Raw genomic sequence first — 21,646 nt, 5'->3', positions numbered from 1 at the left:
ATTATGAACAAATGAGCCGTTACGACTCAAAGTGTAAAAGTCTGAGGAATGTTAAGAGAAAAAGCAGATTAAGACGGAAGCACAGTAAAGGCAGAGTTAACCCATTAGGACCAGATTAACCTGCTACACTGGCAACCAGATTTCCAGCTTCAGAATAATTCACTCTGATATTGTAAGTTTGTTCTGTTTTAACCAGAAGAAACAAACAAGTGTTAAATTTTAATTTGTGTGTCAGTTAGATAAATGTAAAGCTTTTGGCTCCCATACGTTATGGTTATGAGTCCATGTATCTCCTAGGATCAATCAATCGATAACATATCAAACTGATAGGCACATGTTATGTAAACAAATTCAAATAAATAGGTTCTTTTTTAGTTGTTTAACAGTTCTGTTAGCTCACAGGGTTTATGATCAGAGAAGCCTCTCACTCTGGTGGGAATGGTGTTGTCCACACAAGTTTATATAGTTGTTGCACTTAATCAACGCACTGATGTCTCTCGATGTGGCTGGCAAAGAGCAATCCGATCTGTTGCTTCAAAACAACCACTTTTTTACAGTCATTTTCCTAACAGTCTGAACAAGGAATTTCTATTCAAACTAGGCCTAAATCGCATGATAAATTAAAACGAATTCACTCATTTTCATTGGAACGATTTATCGTTTTTCTCTCTTTCTATGAAAAATTAGGTGATAAAAGTCTTCAGTCCAGTGCTTTGGTCTCTAACTTGTCTGTGTAAACAAAATCGAAGAGCAATTTTGTTTACAGACTTCATTGTTCATTTTATTTGTTGTTTTGTTTATTTCAAATATTTGTTTAATGATCTTTGAGAATGTTTTCTTGTATTATACCATTATGTTGCCTGAAATAGGCCTCAAAACATCAATATTATTGTTTATTGCAATAGCTTTTGGGACAATTTATCATCCAAAAAGTGTTATGGTGAAAGGCCTATTATTCTTTATCCTACCGCAGGGTCAAAGTAAACTAAAATGAAACAAAATGTTATGTTTTGAAATGTCTCACACGTACCCTATACACCTGAGAAAGTTGCAAAAAAATCTCGAGAAAATGTTCTTGCTACGTTTTCTGACATTTAGCAAATGGAAATAATTTTGATGAATCCAACTAACCTAAAAGAAGAAATGTTTAATCTGATTTAACTTCAGACACTTTGAATATCTGGTTTCAATTGTAAATAATGTTCATTACAAAACTGTGAAGTTTGAATAACTTCAGCACCAGACCAAAGACTTTGAAGAATTTTACAAGGAACTCAAGGACTTTCCAAATCCTGACAACACAGAATTGAAATTCAAGCATTTCCATGAATTTCAAGCACCAGTTTGAACCCTTTATGTGTGATTTTTGCTGCTGTCGTATTGGATCGATATCGGTATTAGCCGATACTTAAAACTCCAGTATCGGCATCGTATCGGAAGTAAAAAAGTTACTCTTACAAGAAACATCGCCCTGTGTCCTGTTTTAATTAGAAAGCGAAATCTTTATCTCACAGACAAAAAAAAAATCTGTTTAACTTCAGTTTATCTCACAGAAGTTCTGGATGATATTCTGTCTCCATTTTAGAAACCAACATCCTGAAAGTGAAGCAAACATTTCAAAATCAGGAGTGATCATAAAGATGCAACCAACTAAGTCTTTTCTTTCAAGACGTTTTTAGAGAACACTTCATTTTGAACACCTTGGGAAAAATGATATTTGATTTGCACCAACAGTACGTTTCAGCGATTTAAGTAACATTCATATGAGCTATAAAACACTAATAAATAAAGGATTGTGCAGCATAAATAAAGGTATGTGCAGCATAGATCCACATGTGTACCATTAATACAATCATCAGTAGAGCTTTGAAGGAAACGACCAATCAGATCAACAGGAAGAGGCGAGTTTAACTCAAACATACGATTCAAATGTAAACAAGAGAAATACCAGCAGGTTGTAAAGCAACATGTTTCCGTAGTAATTATATTGCACTTATAGTAAGTAAAGTTTTAACCCCTCCAACTCATAACATTAAAAAACATGAACATTTGTTCTTGGGAAAACATCTTCCAGTCAGTCTAGGAATATCTGTAGAGGACAGACCTGCCGGTCTAAAATGTTTGAAATCGATTGTAAACAGCTTCATCTGTAATGTAACTACAGCTAGCGCGTCCGGTAAACAAGTCTGGAAGCAACGCAGCCGATTATGGCAAGTGTATGTGCAATAAATTACTACAGAGCTTAAAATAATCCAGACCAAAACCTGCTCAAGCTAACGTCTTGACTGGAAACATCAATGAATCGTTTGTTTTCAGTACAGCAACAAATATTAAAAGCAACCCTGACATTTAAATTAAAAGAGGAAGTTAAAGTAAAGCTGCTTGAATTTGATCGACCCTTGACCCCCAATCTCTTTCTGAACCTTTATTAATGACTTTTCATCCAATGTTTGTTTTTAGCTCTTCTTTTTTGAGAGTTTACCGGCCTTCTTTTTGGGCTCGTAGGGAGTCCGTAGGATGCTGGGCGTCTCCTCCATGACGCGGACCAGCAGGTTGTCGATGTAGTCTTCCAGCTCCCGGATGTGCGCGTCTTTCTTCCGGACCACTTCCTTCTGCTTGATGAGTTCCTGGACGACCTCGTCAAAGGTCAGGTTGCTGTAGTTGGCTGCAGTGTCTGGTGGCGCCACCTAAAGGAAAACATGCAACAAGTTTAAGAAATGTTTCTACATGATTACAACTAAACGATCAAAATGTTTGTCAGACAAGAGACGAGACGAATGTGTCAGGTCTGTTCTATCCATCCATCGGACCAATCAATAAACCAATCCATCTATTGGCCTGGCAAATCCATCCATCTATCCATCCGACCAATAGCCTACTGTAGAAAGGTCTTCTGTAAATCCTCAATAAAATTTGATGTTTTTTTTAAAAATTGGGCCAAAATAAGCAGTAAAATCTGCAGAGTTTCAGTTCAGAAAACTTTTCTTGTGTAATGAGTGGATTCGTGTCGTAGTCTTTCTGAGTGATGGATGCAGACATCAGACTTGAGTCAATGGATTTAATGTCAGACACGTTTCAAAATGTTTCTAAAGGAATCAAACCAGACTGACCAGAGTTTTCAGTTAAACTTCTGACAAAACTACATGGAGCCTTCATGAGGAGATAAACACAGCCAGACTGTTAAAGTTCTGGTTAATAAACAACCAATGAAATGTTGAGGGAAGAAGATCATGCTCTGGCGTAATGGTTTTTAATGAGGGACTACTTTATCGCCTCGGCGCTGGGCTTCCTCCCACAGACGGACCAAGCAGCGAAAACTGTTTAAAATACCTCACTTATCAGCCTCCACTCCCCACCAGCCTCCACCGCAATGAAAAGACAACGCACAGAGCGACCTGGAGCCGGACCGCTCACCTGTGTCTTATCGCCGCCAACAGCAGAAACAATGCTGCCGTGTTCCCATGCCGACCAAAATTAAATATCTGCCATTGAGATTAGATGAGGAACATTTCAAGAACAGAATATTTTAGATACTGTTACATACAGTATCTGAAAGTGCAATTAGGAGTTTTAAATATAATGTAAATTAAATGATGACGTCACTCAGAGAACAAAGCATTACTGCAATATTGTGACCAGTACAGATATTAATATTAGATCAGTGCATCTCTGCTGATAACTAGTACTAAATAATCAATATTAATAAATTATTTAGTTAAAACAAGCTCATATTTCTTGAAGAAAAGTTACTTGTTATTTCAGGAGTAGTAAGATATTTACACTCGAAATAGAATAAAGATGCTTGTTAAGATTTTTCCTTAGCAAGCATCAGAAACTCTGTTGAAGCCAGCAGAGACGGAGGATATCTTTTTTTTTTTACGCACGCACAGCGTAATAATCTGGCTGCTGACAAAAGGCCTGGGAATGACCATGAACTGGCGAAGTAATGATGGCCGTTTTTCCCTCCGATCAGTAGTGAGGAGGAGATAAGGCGCACACTTGGCATTCTCCAGTTGTGTCATTACAGTTTCTAATGAGCTCAGCTTTGAGAATCTAAAAGCTGAGCTCTTTGAAATCTCTCACTGCCCCCCCTCTCCCATCCTGTGTGTGGTTAATTAGGGCCTTGAAGCCGAGGAAATGGGAGCTGCCATTTCTGGAAGGCGCAGCGGCACGCACGGGAGACGCATGTGTGGATACCGACAGCCCTCAACACCCACAAAGCAAGGTGAGGAAAGCCATTATCAGCATTCTCCTTCTCATTTAGGCATCACTTTAGCTGCCTCCTCCCCCCCACAACCCGACTCTTATGCTGTGTAGTACTCTGTTATTTCCTGCTAGACACTTTAAAACCAAAGAACTAGCTGGAGCCTCAAACGTAGTAACTATTTAAAGGGATACACACGTCATTTCTATTCACTGTCACAACAAAAATGGCGCAATTAAGAGAATAAAAATGACCGCCCGGCCCTGAAATTTAACACCACTTCCAATGACGATCCGATTGGACGCACTGACCGACGGGTGCAGCTGCTAATTAGCCAAACGGCGCGGCTGAGCGTTCAGAGGCCTTGCTGATCCGTGTCAGCTGCTGCTGCTGCGGCGTTAAGCGAAACTCAGAGTTCACATTTACTGGGATCATTTATGACAGCCGCTGTCAGGTGAAGCTGGCAATTTAGCAATAATGTCACTGGGAACCGATGATGAAGTTGTTGTTGTGCTTACATTTTTTTTGCCGAAAATGTCCTTCTTCTTCTTCTGCCCAAAGACGCCGTCCTCATTTCCCGTCTGCTTGTTGTCACTGAAATAAGAGGAACATTAATAAACAAATGGGAAAAAAAATTCTATTGTTGTTTTTATAACTGTAGCTTATTAATCAACTAACAGAAATAACATATTTAGAGCAGCATTTAACCTAAAACTGTACAATTCATACAAACATTTTGATTCTTTTCAGATGAAAAATATTTTGTGTCTGTAAATATGCTCTACCTAGAACCTGTAACACCTTTTGTTGTCCAATTATTAATTAGATAATCCAAAAAATAGTCAGTAGATTATGGAGTCTAACTTTAAAACATTTTGGGTTTTTGTTTGTTTATTGAACCGGAACTGGAAGGTCTCATTACTAAAGTTTTTTTTTTTCAGATTTGTTTGTATTAATTTGTTTTGCTCTTGATTTAAAGTACAATCCTTCTGAATAATTGTGCACGATTGTTTCAAAGTCCTGCTATTGGCAACAATTTAATACAAATGTGATAAAAGATTAAGCATTGACAATTATTTGTAAAACTTATACTGAGGTATAGCTTCACAAGTTCAACATTCCTAATTTTCATTTGTTCTCATATAATTACAACTGTATTGTCCTAATATCATAAATTTATTATTGCAATTTAAAAAAAAATCATAGTCTGGCCCTAATACTTCGTCATATTGTTGACCTAAATTCAAAATTCAAAATCACACTTATCAGCCAAGATGGCCACCCTATGAAAAAAAGGAAGAATTCTGACTTTTGATCTCAAAACCGGATTAAAGTCAGAATCCTGAGATTAAAGTAAAATTCTGAGAAAAAGTGTTAAAGTTTTTCATTTTTTTCAGTGTAATCCTCTTCCTGTGTCTGCTGACTTCAATCTGAACTATGAAAACCAAAGGAGTTCAATGGTAGAAAAACAAAAATCTAGATTTTCCAAAACCTAAATCTTCAAAACTGTGATCAAATCGAGCCGTGCCAGAAGGCTTATTAGATGAAGTAATTAAACATCTGTGAGGTTTGTACACAGCTGTGACCAACGCGGGCGCGCCTGGCAGCGGCGGCAACAGAAGACGACGGACCAGCGGAGATAAGTGGTTAATTGGACGCTGTATCTCAGCAGAGGATCTCATTACTGCGGCTCAAAGGGCTTTGCTACTCTAAAGAGCCGCTAATGACACCTTCCACTCAGATAAACCACAACTCTCTGACGAAGCCCAACTACCTGGTTTTGTAGCTGAAGCTGAACGGGTTGGTGTCGGCCGCGGCGTCGGCGCTGAACGGATTGGGAGAGCGCAGGTCTCCGGAGCTTCCTGATCGGCCCCCGTTGCCGGCCCTGCGGCCCTCCTTCTTCCCCGTCACACGTTCCAGCAGGCTGACCTTCTCCTTTTTCTCCCTCCGCTCCGCCCGCTCCCACGGCTGCTGCCCCCGCTCGCCCTCAAACGGGTTGCGGTTGCGTGGGAGCGTGGCATACTTCTGTGGCAGGGTGTCACTGATATCAGTGAAAGGGTCACTGTGTGCTTCTCCGTCCTGGTATCCAGGCACCTCGCTCTGGGAACGCCGGTGAGGGCCACCTGTACTTCCTGGAAGAGGAGGAAAAACAACTTCAAGCTGCCGCTGGGATAAACGAGACAAACAGCTCATTGTAAAACTCAAACTGCTGCTGCTTCACTGTGTTGAGAGGCCAGCTGCAATAAAACATAACTTTTTAAACAGCACAGTTTAATAATAAACTAATGCTGAAATGATTAATCGGATTAATTGATTATTGTTCAGATGTACTAAAGGAAAGTTATATTGATGCATTTTAGGCAATGAAATGTTTATTTTCTTATTTAACAGAAGAATTTAGTTTATTTGCATCGTTAAATTTGTTTAAATGTACAAGAAAGACATAAGTGTAGGGCTGAAACGATTAATCTGATTAATCATGACTAATCGGTTATTGTTCAGATGTACTAAAGAAATAAAATTTTAGGGAATAAATGCTTATTTTCTTATTTAAAAAAATTAATTTAGTTGTTTATTAGCATATTAAAATATATTTCTAATGTACAAGAAAAGTTTCATCAAATGAAGTTTATTTGTACAGCACATTTCAGCTGATCCGATTAATCGGATTAATCAATGATGGAAAAAATTGTTAACTAATTTAGGCAATCATATATTTTCTTTCAAGAAAGAAATTTAATTGTTTATTTTCATTTTTAGACGCATTACTGAAAATGAAAAATGGAATTAAAGGTTTAAGTGTTGGGTTGAAATGATTAATTGGATTAAATGTAATTAATCAATTATTGTTCATATAGGAATGCTATGTTGCATTTTAGACAATAAAATGTTTATTTTATCATTGATTTTTCTTGTTTATTTGCATCTTTTATTTTAGTTTTAATATTGTTTAAAATGACTTTTTTTTACAAGATGGTTAAAAGTAAAATCTGTAAAATGTGCCGTTTCTTTTATCCGATTGTCTGGAAAAAAATAAAAAAATTTCTCAATTACTAAAATAATTGTTGGTTTCAGCCATATGTTAAACGCAGCTGTCCATAAAGAAGATCTCAATTGTTTAAGCCTCTGTTATAATGCCAAGTTTTTGTGAAATTAAAACAGTTATTAACCTTTTTTCAACCCATAATTATAATTCGGTCTCTACATCCTTAAACTATGTTGAAGCACCTTTTGATTCATATTCATAACTCAGTGTTTGCTGCTAGTTTCCCATATTTTGTCTGCAAACGTTCTCCAAAGTGACCCGATTGTGAGGAAATCTCCTTTCCGATCAGCCAATGCTGTTACAAAGCTCTACATTCGTCTCAGGGAGTCCTCCATGTTTGAATGTTTGTTCCAGATGAGGCATCTTTCACTCAGGACGTGCCGTTCTCTCTGTTTTTGTGCCCAAGGTGTGCTGTGAAAAGGTGGCCCAAAAAGTTCCAGTTTGGTTTCGTTAGACTGGAACACGTCCTCCTAAAAGGTTGTGGGAGATTTTTCAGCCCGGTCCAGATGTTGGACCCCGAAGCCAAAGGCCTTCATGCTTACTTTCCCAGCCTCCAACCTGTTTCTCAGTAGTTTTGGATAAATGTTGAGTTTCTTGTTCTAGATTTTCTCCAGTTATTGATACTGGAGAAAATATATCTAAAGATTTAATGGAAACTGTAACTAAAATGGCCACCTGTGCACTGGACAGCAGGTGTGACTCAAAAGGTGCCTCAAAATGTTAGTGAGTCCATATTTAGGCTACAAGGTTACAGTAACTTTTTCTTTATAGGCCTTTAGTAACAAATTTGCCATTTTTTCTCTGCTGTTCTTGAATTTTGCAATAGATTTGTCACATTATATGCAGAAAAAATATATACTAGTGGTGGTACTTGATTACATTTTTTTAAAGGGCTTGTAATCAGTTTAATCAAAAATATGTAACATTTCCCATTAAACAAAAAAACCTTTTTGTTGCTAAATTAATGAATAAATAAACGTATGAGCGCAACAACAAAAATATTTATTGTTTTCATTTTGTTGCAAAATGCTATTATATTCATTAAGTTTTCATAAAACCTGTTAAAAATAAATCCTCCTTTAGAAATGAAGGCACCGTGTTAGCGGATGTTTCTCGTGCGTCAGATTTACAGGCGTACAAGAAACACAATACAAAGGTTCCGGCTATGAAGCTTTGTATGAAGTAAAAAAAAAAAAAAAAAAGTGATTTATTGTGTTAAAATGTTTAACACATTAAAATTTCTGTAATTACTTAACTGAAATTAGCGAATAAGAACTTTTATATAAACACTTTGCAAAAGAGGTACATATGGATGAAATCTGTTGTGAATTGCCATTAATTAAATAAAATGAATTAGTAGAGACCACAGAGAACCCTCTAAAAACACAAATACCTGCATATTTAATAGTTAAAAAGCCATCAGACTTTACAATGCCCAACTCTGAATACCAAATCTAATTTTTCTGGATTCGTTTATAGATGCTTGGTAGATTTTATTTATATTCAGTCGTAGTTAAATTACTTACATCACACTGAATTATAGTGGGATGCAAGTAATTTACATCACACTATATTTGAATTTATAATGAAAGGCTATATATGTATTATTAATAATTAACATCTTGGATAGAGTAGCTTGTCAACTAAGAAGCAATTTCCTCTTAGGGATCAATAAAGTGTATTCTTTCTATCTATCTATCTATCTATCTATCTATCTATCTATCTATCTATCTATCTATCTATCTATCTATCTATCTATCTATCTATCTATTGTGTGCCTCACTGTGCATTAATACGCACTGAGGAAGCCATCTTGGCTTTACCGCAGAAGCAAACATTTATAGTCTCATTTCAGCCAATCAGCACGCAGCAAAATGAATGGTGCTTCAGGATTGGTTGTTTCCTAAACACCAATGTAATGTAGTGTTAACATGATGTAAATTTAATCTTCCCCAGCAGCATTTTTCCAGATACGTCAGCATTTATGCTCTGTAGTGCTAATTGTTGACCCCAGGCTGCTCACCGCTCTCTTCGATGGAGTTCATGGAGTCCAGTTTGGGTCGGAAGTGGTTCCCGATGAGGTCGGACATGGAGTGGGCCGCTGACAGCTTCTGGCCCCCGGACAGTAGCGGCCGCTTCGCCTTCGTCTCCGGCTTCGTTTCCGCTGCCGCCGGCCGGCCGCTCGGCTCCAAGTCGCAAACGACAGAGCGGGGCAAGATGGCCGAAGACGTGTCGCCGTAGCTGCCCCCGCCGTTGTTTTTGCGACCTTTCACCTTGTTCTTCAGCTTGGAGAACGGCGAGCGCGGCTTCTCCTTCATGGAGAGGTCGAACATGCTGGCCGTCATGTTGTTCCTCATGAACTGGATGCTGACCTCGATCCGACCCCGGTCCTTCTTCTTCTTCCCCGGCTTGGACTCCAAGGAGAACCAGCTGCAGTCGGAGAGCGAGAAGCTTAAGCTCAGCAAATTCAGTGACAGAATTTACAGAAAAGGCGCGGGATTAACGCAGTGCAGCTCCAACAACAAATCCTTTCAGTTGATCACACATAATTCAGGGAGACGTGCAGACAAAATAAGAATGTGGTACAAGTCTTTATGCGACCAAACAACACAATAAATGGAATAATACGCTTCCCCTACTCCTTAATAGACACAAATGAAAAGCCTAATTTGAGCTGAATAATCCAAAAGGTTAAATCACTTCAACTTTTTTTTGACACAACCGAGAGGCGCCATTTATCTTTTAAAAGGATAAACATTATTCTTTGAAATTCGAACAGAAGAAATAGCCTCCTGAAGAATAATAAAAGGCCATTCCAGGCTCCTATTTGTTTAACCCTTCTGCTTTTTCAACTGGAAATAATGGGATTTTTTTTTTTGCCTTCACTAGGAGGGGAAAAAGTGTGGCATTTGCACAAATCTGGCCTTTGTTCAGAAATGCAACGACAAGCAAGTGGGTAACTGCAAAGCCGCATGACAGGGCAGCACAGGAGTTCATCCATGCTAATGAGACGTATCCTTGTTCATTAGCACGCCTCAGGACGAAACCGGCGTTTAGAAAGGTTTTCTGTCTGTTTTCTATATGAATGTGTCACATTTTACAGTAGAGCTAATATTTAATGCCGTAAATGTCATCGCAGTTTAAATGTGTGCAACATTACAGTCCTGGGAGCAATGTTAGGATGAAAAAAAGTTAGAAAAATGTGAGTTAATCCTCAATATTCGATAATTTCACAATTTAATATTTTCCTGCCTTTCCTTAGAGCAAGAAAAACTAAAAATCTTGAAGGTACAAAGAGATAAATTAATCACAAAGAGCATTTTAACTCGTTTCAAAGAAGTAGAGTCATTTTTTTGTATCAAGTCTACAAGATTATTTAAGTAATCAATCATTTTGATGATCAAATTAAAAAACGGGCACATTATGCAAGTTTTTAATTTAAGCACTAAAACTTATTTTCTATCATTTTAGAAATAAATTAAAACAAATAATTAAATTCCTTTTTAAACCATCCGCCGATCCTAAGAGATATTTTTTATCTGTGCTTGATATGTTATTCATTTACATATAAACACTTTATAAATCATTAATAACTGTTTATTATGCATTAATTAACGGTGAAATGGAGGCAAAATCTACTGTTCACCTATATATCTTATCTATATATATATAGGTGAAAAACATTTCACTCAAGCATTGTAAACATACTTATGTTTTCTTCTCAGCCTTAACTAGCGCATAATAAACAGTTATTAATGATTTATAAAGTGTTTATAGATGAATGGATAACAAATAATTTATTAGTCATCTATAGAATCATTGTAAAGTGGTACCAACTATCCTATAACAACAAACCCAAAAACTATTTAAACCTTGATTGGGTGTGGTTCCACCCCACAGCATGCTGCTGCCACCGCCTCAGGGTCTCAGATCTCCAAACTCGCCACAGACAACAAACACAGGCGCGTGATAATTAACGGATACCAAGCCGCGTTTTTCTTCCTCAGCATGTCGAGTTCGAGGCGGCCGGGCCGACCACAGGCCCGCTGTGTGGAGCCGTGGTACCGACGGGGATCATTACAGAACCGCTGCTGAAAAGCTGCAGAGCCTGGAGGTGCATCACTACAGACACCTAAATAAATACCAGCCAGGAACACTGATTGTAACATATCGTGATTCTGGCTACTGATGGACGGGGAGGAAGTGTGCTAATGTCTTTCCATGATGGGACGGGCGGTGATCTAATTAACACCAGATCCAGTCCCACAGAGCGAGGAAGATGATGTCAGACCTTCATCCTCTGGTTGGGTGAGCACAGATTAACTCATCAAGTTCTGCCCTTTAAGACGTTAATTCTGGACCCTTCTGTTGGATTAAGCTTCGTTTAAATTCAAAAATTCCTTGAGAAGTCAGATTTGTCTAGAAAGTCCATGTGAAGTCAAATCAGAAGAAAAAAAAAAAGACATGTGCTCACTGTGTTCCACACGGACCTAAAAGAGGGACGGACCAGGGAAAAAAAGTGGAAGAGAAAGCCAAACATAGAGGACTGGAGTTTGAGGATTCTTTTGATCAGAGATCCTGGTCGATTTGTTTAGATCTGGATGAATCTGTAGATGGGCGGAGAGGCAGCCGGTAAGACAGAAGCTGTATTATTGTGAGATCGGACTGTAAAGTTACTCACGTTCCTCCAGCTTTACCGGTTAATTAACATCTATTAACTGCAACGTCTGAACTGAAGCGGTGGATTGTGGTGGAGAAATCTGGAGCTGATTGATTCATTTTTATGATCGAACTGATTATTGTGTTGTTGGGTGTTAAGTTTAACTGTTAATCAATTTAGCATTAGATTAAGAAGAATAACAACTTTGAAGCTATTTATATTTATAAAATAAATATTTATGACTAATATTGAAAAGCAGATATTTGTATATTTAAATAAATGTAAATATTATGTAATTGTAAATGTTAATGTGAAATGCACTTTAAAGTTAGAGAACTTAAGTTTAGTTACTTGTTCATTTAACTTTAATTACTTTGTGGGTTTGATTCACAGTGGTTTGCTTAGTATTGTTTATATAGTTTGTCATCATTTGCTTTGCAGTTTGAGTGAAATTAATTTATGTAAACTTACATGCAGGTTAGTAATTATTTATTTTTCTTCTTTTGGGTTTGTTTAAAGGTTTTTACCTGCTTCTGGACCAGTCATGAAATGTCCTGACACACATTAAATAAATGGAGGATAAAAATGAAGAAAACTGCTTGGTCCTTGAGTAAAACCCTGTTGACAAAAGTCTGCATCGATTTATCCATCCCTTTTCAAGTGGGGAAGCTGCACAAATTAGAAAAAAACTTGACAGTCTGGTTCATCTGGACCAAAAAACTGAACTCTGATCCACCTAAAGACCTCAGTCTGGGTTTGGTAGAAATGAACTCTGGCTTGCGTATGTGAACGCCAAGCGGATCAAAGAACGTTCCAAAAGCAGGAAACGGACTACAGCTCAGGACATTCTGGGTAAATACCAACAAAAGAAATACGCTACGCTAGCGCTAACATCCTGGAGGGAATCAGAGCCGCTGTTTCTCCATAACAAAAGAACAGGATAAAGAAAAACGAAACATAAAAGAAATAAGAAAGAGACAACACGAGAGACAGAAAAAAGAAAAAAAGACAAAAAGAGATAAACGAAAAGAAAGATAAAGATAGACAAGAAAAGAGATTGAAAGAAAGAAGAGATAGAAACAAAGAAAGAAAGAGAATCTGCATCAAAACATCTGTTGTTAAACTGTTTTAGTTCTTTACAGAACATAAAACTATAAGGTGACTAAAAAATGTTTAAGAAACAGAACTCTTTCAGTTTTTGACCTGCTTCTCAAAGTATTTCTCAACCGGCAGCAGAAAAACCCAGAGGACATTTTCAGACTCAGAAAGCTGAAACTCAACAAAGGGCAGCGCTTCAGGCTGCAGAGAACAAACACGGCTGCATTTTTTCACACAAAAACAAAAAAATGGCTCCGCTGGGAGTGACTACCTAAACATGTTTGTCCAGCTCCGCTTGTTTCAATTGGGCCTCCAAGTGAATCACTGACAACTGTCACTTATTAGGCGACATATAATCTCTAAACAATGGGCAATCAACTGTCAGAGAGGTGGGACAGAAGTTAAAACCACCAACTGCTGCTAAAAACATGCTGAGCTATAAACGACTTTAAACAGATGTTTAAAATAAGACAAAGCTGTTAAACAAGTGTGTGACGAATACAAAAGGCAAAGTGACTGTGTTTATGCCACATGGTGAAAAGAAGCGGGGTCATGAACTTATTAAAGGACGGAATAAAACAGGCGGGGAAGTCTGAAATAGCTTTAACACATGTGGCGAATGTGACTCAAAAACTGATTTAGTTCAGGCTGAGGCCTTGTGACTGGAGGAGAAACATTGGCGCGTTTCCTCTCACAGGATAAAATAAACTAAAAACATCAGAAACCAGGAATTAGGAGAAGATCCAAGCAGAGGTCGCTCTCTAGACTTTATTGTCCGTCATTTTGACTGATGGCGTCAAAAATATTCCGTCATATTCTATTTTTATCCGTCAATCTTTAAATGACATTAACATCTGTCACATTTAGATTTTAAGTAGGTTAATTAATATTCAAAGTTGAACAAACAATCCAGATCATCACACATTAACGAAGCAGATTAACTTATCAAACTTTTTCTCCACAGTGATAAAAAACCACTGACAGAACAATAAAATTAATCGGCTTCATCTGCTGCGGTCTGAAGCCTTTCAACTTACTCCTGTTTCACATCTAGACAAGAAATCTGCACTAAAGTTTAGATCGGACCTAAAAAAATCCAACCCCACCCGGACCGAGTCCATTAAGTCTGAGCCCGATCCAACCCGACTGATTAACTTTAATTAGAGGCTCGAGCCTTAACTGACGTATTTTACTGAAGATTTTACTGCTTTGTTTTTAGAGAACCGTTTGAATAAGCAGCGTAACTTCTCCCAGCTTCCTTTGACATCTTCCAGCTCCGTTTTGTCACTTGTTGTAACGCAGGATGAGTCAAGTGCAGATCTTCTGGGATGATTGATTGAAAGGCTTGAATCTCTGCAGCTCCAGCAGCACAAGGCGGAGCCGCTTCTTACAGTCTAATTAAGTCATTACGTTCTATTTTTAACGAGGTAGAATGTCGACTCCTCCATTTTAACAATAAATAAACACAACAAAGCGTTTCTTTAGTTTCATCTATTCTGTATGAACTGGAAAAACAATTTCAGTCGCTCTGTTCAATACTTCTGGCGCCAGATGTCGCTTCAAGTGATGAAGTAAAATAGCTGCAAATGGCCGGTAGCAGTTTTATAACAACTGAAGGTAGCATCAGCTACTTGATTCTACTATAAAATGGCACTATGTGCCAGAAAAACACAAAATAACACCCCCTTAAGGGTTTTATACATTTTTACAAACTGTGCTCAAAAAATAAAAATAACCTGTAATTTTAATAAACTGGCACTCTGGGCTGCAGAAGACAAGACGACCCCAGACGGTACAGCTGAGTTGATTCTGGTACTCGATCGTTTAAAAAAGTCTTGTATCACTTAGTTGCGCCTGAATCCTCCAGCAGCTAAAGAGAAGCCAACATTTCAACATCAGAGGTCGTACTCACTCGGTTTTCTTTCGTTGCTTGTTATCAAACATTTCGTTGAGGTTGATCGTCTTCTGGCCCAGGAATTTGTCCATCCCCACTAATGAGCGGTGCATCACTGTGAGCGACAGCACGTACACTTCGGGGTTCCCCTCCAGAAGCAGACCGGGCAGCTCGAAGGACGCCTCTTCCCTCCAGACCGGGTCGGCCGTCTTCTCCGCCACCGACGTGGAGTACTTCTCCTTCCCCAGCTGGATGATGGTGTAGGCATCGTTGGTGCCATTTTTGCCTTTGGGCTGTAAACCGGACGCCTGAAGAACGGTGGCTTGGACATGGGTTGGAAACCACTTCTGAGACTGCTCAGCCAGGGACATTTTATCACAGAAAACTAGCAAAAACCCATTCAAAATAATAATAATTTAGACAAAAACGTATTTTAGTGACTTCAGTTTGCAAAAAGCATGATTTCCTATAGCGTAGTGTCCATGTCAGTGTGGTTTATGTAGCTATGTTAACAAGCAATGACGAGTCGGACAAACAGAGCACGCCTCATCTTTTGTTGAATCATCGATGTCCAAGCCACTGCTGAGTCATCTGCAACAAACAGAAACGGAGCAGCATCAGAACATTTTCCAGAACCAAAATGACTCAGGAAAACATCACCTAATAGGTCTGTTAATTATTTTAGCCAAATTTAAAAACTTCTAAGGCTGCAATGTATAAAACCAAACAGCATGACGCCGCATGGCGTCAGGTGGGTAAGATCCCACCCCCAGCTCCCTGCAGGACGCAAAAAGCTGCAGGCCGATGACTAGCATTGACTTTAGCTATTAAGTTGTCAAAAAAACGCATTAAATCTTAAATGTATGCCTGATATATAAAAGAAAAACAACATTACAACAACATTACAACAACTAGATAAGGTAAAGAAAAGGTATTAATTAAGAAAAAAATAGTGAGGGAAAGGGAAGTAGTTCAGCTGTGCTAGCTTGACTATGACAACCTTAACATGTAGATATGATGTGAAATTCGGTGAGTTTTAATTCAGTAAAATTTATAATTTATAAAAGGCGACCTAAACACCAACTCTGACAGATCACCAGTAGAGCAGGTGTTTAAATTAGCTAATCAACCACCTCTGTGTTAGCTTAGCTAATAGCAGCACTAGCTAATCTACCACAGCGATCACTTATTAATAATCGCAAAATAAACATGAAGCCTGAGAGCACAAAACTGTAACGGACTGAATGTTCTGGTTTTTGTGTGGAAAATGTTTGAGTGTCTTTTGGTGTTGAATCCTGATAGGTTAGTGACGTCAGTGATTTACGCGACACACAGAGTGAGGAAAAAAGAACAATACTTTGATTTGTTATTTAATGGGTTTTTTGCACTATTTTTTCCTTTGCTGTGGCACAGTGCACTAAACTAATACCTACATCTCAGGTTACATTCAATTAACGGGATTGTTCTCCCAACAGCACTGCTATGCATGCAATGTAAAAAGAATCTTTGGCGTGTAAAGAGTCTTTTTGCTCTCCAGTATTTTGAAAAGAGTGAAATTTCTGGATGTAAACAATCAGGTAGAAGGAGTCATTAATAAGGCTGGGCAACATGGCTTAAAATCTCTTATTTTTTATGCTAAATTTGATTTAAAAAATTTTTTCCTTATAAACAACACAAATTACAACTAAAAAATAGGATTTATTTCTATCACTCCTTCTGTCGGTTAGCCTGAATTCAAAGTTGAAATAAATACAAGCTGTAAAAAATAAAAAACAAAAAAGAAACCCACGCTCATCAAAAATGATGGTAATTTTTAATTTCATTGTTAAAAAAAATTCTTATTTTCCAAAAATTTAATTACTTTATAGCAGTAGTAAATATTTAAGCCTATAAATAGGCAAGTTTTTCTAAACTTCTGTCAATCAAATCTTAGAAATACTGACCATACAAAATGCAAGTCTTCTTGACACAGACAGTAGCTTTAAATTGGGCTGAAAGGGATTATGAGATTATCAGAGTTTATACGTAAAATATTCTGATATTTACCAAACTCGAATCAAAGAACAGGCTGTTTGTTGATACTTTATACATAATAAAAAGGTTTTTCAATTTTAATGACACACATAACACAACTTGAGCTGCAAAGCAAAATGTGTGTTAATTAAGCACAATCTTCATTGATAACGAACACAAATCCAATAGATAAGAACTGTCTATAATCAGTTATTCATCAATATATTACACAATTATGAGAAAACAGAAACTAAGTGAAGGACTGATTTCAGATCAGAACTGATCAAAACTGGCATGGTTTTTTTTTTTATAAATGTCTGATATATAAATAAAAGGCTGAGCAGTGTAGTTTTGATTCTGATCAATTGTTTGACTATTCTGCCAAATCTGGTGTCCTATAAATGAGAAACAAAGATCTAAATGATATTTAACTTCTCTGTTTTATTGTTCTGACTCATGCTTTGAGATCATCTGACTGTTAATCTCCGGGGCGGGGTTATTTCCACATTTAAGTTTACAAAGAAACATTAATTAAGCCATCAAAGTGTACAATTTTATACTTTTTCAGAATTTTACAACAATGCAATTTCATTGTTTTTCAATCTAAAATTATATTTATTTTTTTAATTATGAAATTCAGATATGGGATGGGATTATTTTCTGTCTGAGTACCTTTAATCTCATTTGTTGTGATGACACACTGCTTTGTCGCACTTCGTTTAGTTCTGAATAAATAATGATCCCTAATTTACTTAGGAATTGTAATTTATTCAACTGGTTATTACTTTTAAACAAATTAGATACTTCATTACGATTTACTGTCATTTCTGCTAACTCATTTCAGTTGAAGTTGCATAAATCCCTTAAATAAAAGAGATTTTCTCCTCACTATTATTAATATTTCCTTTTCATCCAGATTTAGGATTTTACTCCAAAGCTTGAGAACAGCCTAATAGAATAGCCTAATAACTGACATAAACAACAGGATAATCCCTTTAATAGACAACTGTCTAAACAAAGCTTTTTAAACAATCTCCTGCGATAGTAAAACATCTAAAAGTAACTAACAAATCCCAAAATTAGAAAGTTTAACCCAGATTTATCGTGGTTAGATATAGTTGGGCAGTAGCAAGATAATGTTAGCTTGTTGCTAATGCGAACCGAGCATCACAGCCGCCCTCAGCCCAACAGCAAGCCGCTTACCTCTGGGCCATTTCCGCCGACGCCACACACACATCCGGGGCTTCCGCACACACACGACCTGTCCGCAGATACATTCACCCGCTGCTCTCTGCGGCTCAGACGGCCGCAAATGTCAGTTGTTGTGGTAGCAGGAGCAGCGCATTGCTGTGGGGACGAAGAAGGGCTCCACTTCCTGCTCTGACGTCACTTCCTTTTCATGCCGGTAAAAAGGTCAGTCGCCTAGACGGGTTATTTAGTTAAAAAATAAATACTTTACAACACTCTAAATTCTACAAGTACTAAAATTCAGCTATTTTAGTAGCTGATTTTTTAAACATTTTATTTTATTTTTTATTAAACACAGATGAAGAATACGACGGCGGCCATTGTAATAAAAAAGATGGAAAAACATTCTGCCAAAAAAATCCGAAATGCTATTTTTTAGACTATTTTCGACTTTTGGACATTTTCTGACTTTCAAAAGTAAGATATTTTTGACTTTGGACTCAGAAATTTCCAGGTTTTTTCTAGGAAATATCAGAGCTTAATCTCAAAGTTAATTTTCTCAAGCATATTTTCAACTTCTGACAGTCAGAAATTTCCTTATTTTTTGCTAGAAAATTTCTGAGATTAATCTTAACGTTTCCTCTTTTTTTTCCGAAATATTTCATCATTTCAAACTCAGACATTTCCAAGAATTTTCTAGAAGATTTCTCAGAATTTTGGCAGTAATTATTTTTTTGGCTGTCTACAATGGCCCTAATACGCCATCATGAGTATTTATTTGCGTTTATATATATATATATATATATATATATATATATATATATATATATATATATATATATATATATATATATATATATATATATATATATATATATATAAAACAGCTTTACAGCTGTTTACAGCTAATAAAGCCCCAAAATTCATTTTGTCAGTAAGATGGAGTACTACATAGGATTTATGTAAGTAACAAAAAATAAAATATTTTATGAAATCAAGTTTTTTCAATATAAAACTTCTGAAACTTTAACAAAAAATGTAAGTGTGAGTCTGGTGAAAGTCAGGTTAAAATATGTTTGTTTTTCATTTGGTCAGTAGAAAATCCAGAAATTTTACTCAAATAAGAGTAGAGATACTTCACAATAAAATTACTCAAGCAAAAGTAAAAAGTAGCTGTCCAAGAAATTACTCAAGAGTAAAAAAGTATTTGGTAAAATGGCGACTCATTAAAAATGCTAGTATTCAAATGCTACATCAATAGATGGACCAAAATATAAAGTTATGTGGAAATCTTGAAAATAATTTATATAAACAATAAAATCAGGGAAAAAATATTTCTAAAGGCTGTCAGAAATCTCACTGCAGTAGCCATATTTCATAAATTACTCAAGTAAAAGTACATTTTTGCAAAATAGTTACTCCAGTAAATGTAACTAGTTAATCCTCATCTCAGTTATATCACTTTGTGTAATGAACCTATAGAATATATAATGTTCACTTTCAAACTGGATTAATGAAATAAATTAACTTTTCAGCGATGTTCTAATTTATTTAGATGCTCTTGTATGTTTTGCAGACAGACAGTAATAAAAGAGTATAAATAAACGCAGCCTGTGAGGAACAGCTTCATGCGTGTGCGAGCGCAGCTACATGAAGAGAGGTAAATCATACAAACATGGCCAAGTGCCTTTTGTCTCTTGAGTGGGACATGGAGGTGCAGATAAGAGGGTTCGGCTGAATGAACACAGACATGCTCGTCACCCCACTTGACAAGTGCATCTTAACCAAACACACCTGCTCCATGTTGGTTTTATCGTTCCGCTGCAGTTTGTGCACATAGTGCTGGCCCGCGGCTCTGCCTGGGCCATCCATCAGGCTCAGATTATTGCTTTTTATCTCGAGTACATCTCTGAATGAAACGCTCAGGGTTAGTGAAATATTAGGCTGTGTGCGATAATATTTAATACTTCTGCGGCTCTTGGCCCACATGTTTAACGTCCACTGTTAACGTTGGGTGGATATTAGAGTACAATGTCACTTTTTAAGCACCTATAAAAGAGGCAGATGTTCCACAGTGTTGGCTGTATATCACAGACTCTTTATTTTATCTTTAGCTTACAAAAAAAAGCTGCATATGGAGCTCATTCTCCTCTTTGTTTAGCTGTATTTTCCACAGTCACGTTGTTATAAAAATGCTGTATAATTTAACGCCTTGAAATTGAGTTTCTATCTCTTTAAGAAGCTGCTACTCTTTCTGAAACTCTGCCTTCAGGAAGTCGTCACAACATGGCTCCTCTAACCTTTAACCCTTTAACAATGTTTTTACCAGAGTTTCACTGAAAAGTAGCTCCTATAATGAGCTGAGGAGATGTTTGCTAGTTGCTGCTGGCTAGTCTTAAGGAGCTGAGTGGGGGAGGAGCTGCACCTCGAAGGTGGAGCTAGGTCCAACCAGGCGTTTTGGATAGCTGAGTGGTTGCCATGGAGACTAAAGGATTTCTCAAACAAGCATGAAAGAATCAAGGCAACACTCCAGGTTAGTTTTGGTGAGAAAATAATTTATAACATGATGGAAAGCTAAAACAACGTTGACTTTACATGATACTGTGCCTTTAAAATTCCTGCAGTTTTACCCAGAGATGTATAATGTACCGCAAACCGGATATAAAAATGCTAAGATCATTAAAATTATTACATAAGATAAATAAGGTGTCGTTATTTTAAAGTGCTCCTGATTATTCTACTGTATGGAGCTATATTGGGGCCATAATATAGCTAAACTCTAGTTTCAGTTTAAAACATTTTTTTAAACTGAAAAAGACCTTGAATCTGAAAAGTAGTTTTCAACATTTGTTTAGTTTCAAATATTTTTTTGCTGTTTCAATTCTGTCTTTTTTCAAATTGAAACTTTTTTTTCAGAACAAACATTATGACCTCAATTTAGCTCCACACTACTTATTTAAAAGATTATTACCAAATTTTAGCTTTCCTTCGCAGATTTTTTATTTGGATCGATGGCTGACAAGGAAAGCCGCAGGGATCTCAGCTGAATATTGTTTACAGCTTGGCAGGACGAAATCTGATAAGGCCTTGGTCGGAGCGTTTAGCTGCTGGTTGTCTTCCAGGCGTCGATGATTTATCCCGTCACGTCAGCGCGCGCATTCCTTTTTGGGGAATACTTTATGATCTGTTGTGGTTAGCGGTGTCAGGTTGAATTGAGTGGAATAACGAGCAGATAAACAACTCGGGTCGTGACACTCTTCCTTAATTTGACGATAAGTCAAACACGTTCATATATTACGGTGCGAGGCCGGAGCACATGTTGGCGTTTGAGATGAAAACACCGCCGGCTGCGTTCCAACATCACCTGTAGCGTCTGAGCAGAATATATCTGTGCGTTTAAAAGCAGAACATCGCATCATAAACTAGCAGCAACATAAACGCAGATTCTACGGTAGATCTTGAAAGAACTTCTCTGAGGGTCATAAACCGCCCTTCATGCACGACCCACAAAGAATGGCAGAGTACCCGAAAATATTACTCGAG

The 21,646-nt window shown here is 37.3% G+C and overlaps 1 protein-coding gene across 1 annotated transcript; it reads right to left on the bottom strand.

The window, feature by feature from the left end:
- Nucleotides 1-1,115: 1,115 nt before the first annotated feature.
- Nucleotides 1,116-18,278, bottom strand: rab11fip2 (RAB11 family interacting protein 2). The gene is made up of 6 exons (XM_005795270.3): nucleotides 18,119-18,278; nucleotides 14,921-15,493; nucleotides 9,274-9,680; nucleotides 5,979-6,336; nucleotides 4,723-4,798; nucleotides 1,116-2,687 (listed from the first exon to the last, which is right to left on the bottom strand). Exons 2-6 carry the CDS (start codon nucleotides 15,271-15,273, stop codon nucleotides 2,457-2,459), a joined length of 1,425 nt encoding a protein of 474 aa, XP_005795327.2. The 5' UTR covers nucleotides 15,274-15,493; nucleotides 18,119-18,278; the 3' UTR covers nucleotides 1,116-2,456.
- Nucleotides 18,279-21,646: the final 3,368 nt, after the last annotated feature.

The sequence above is a fragment of the Xiphophorus maculatus genome, chromosome 22, assembly GCF_002775205.1.
Source record: "Xiphophorus maculatus strain JP 163 A chromosome 22, X_maculatus-5.0-male, whole genome shotgun sequence".
Lineage (NCBI taxonomy): Eukaryota > Metazoa > Chordata > Actinopteri > Cyprinodontiformes > Poeciliidae > Xiphophorus > Xiphophorus maculatus.
Note: the sequence above shows the minus strand (reverse complement) of the source record. Positions and strands in the feature narration are given on the sequence as shown.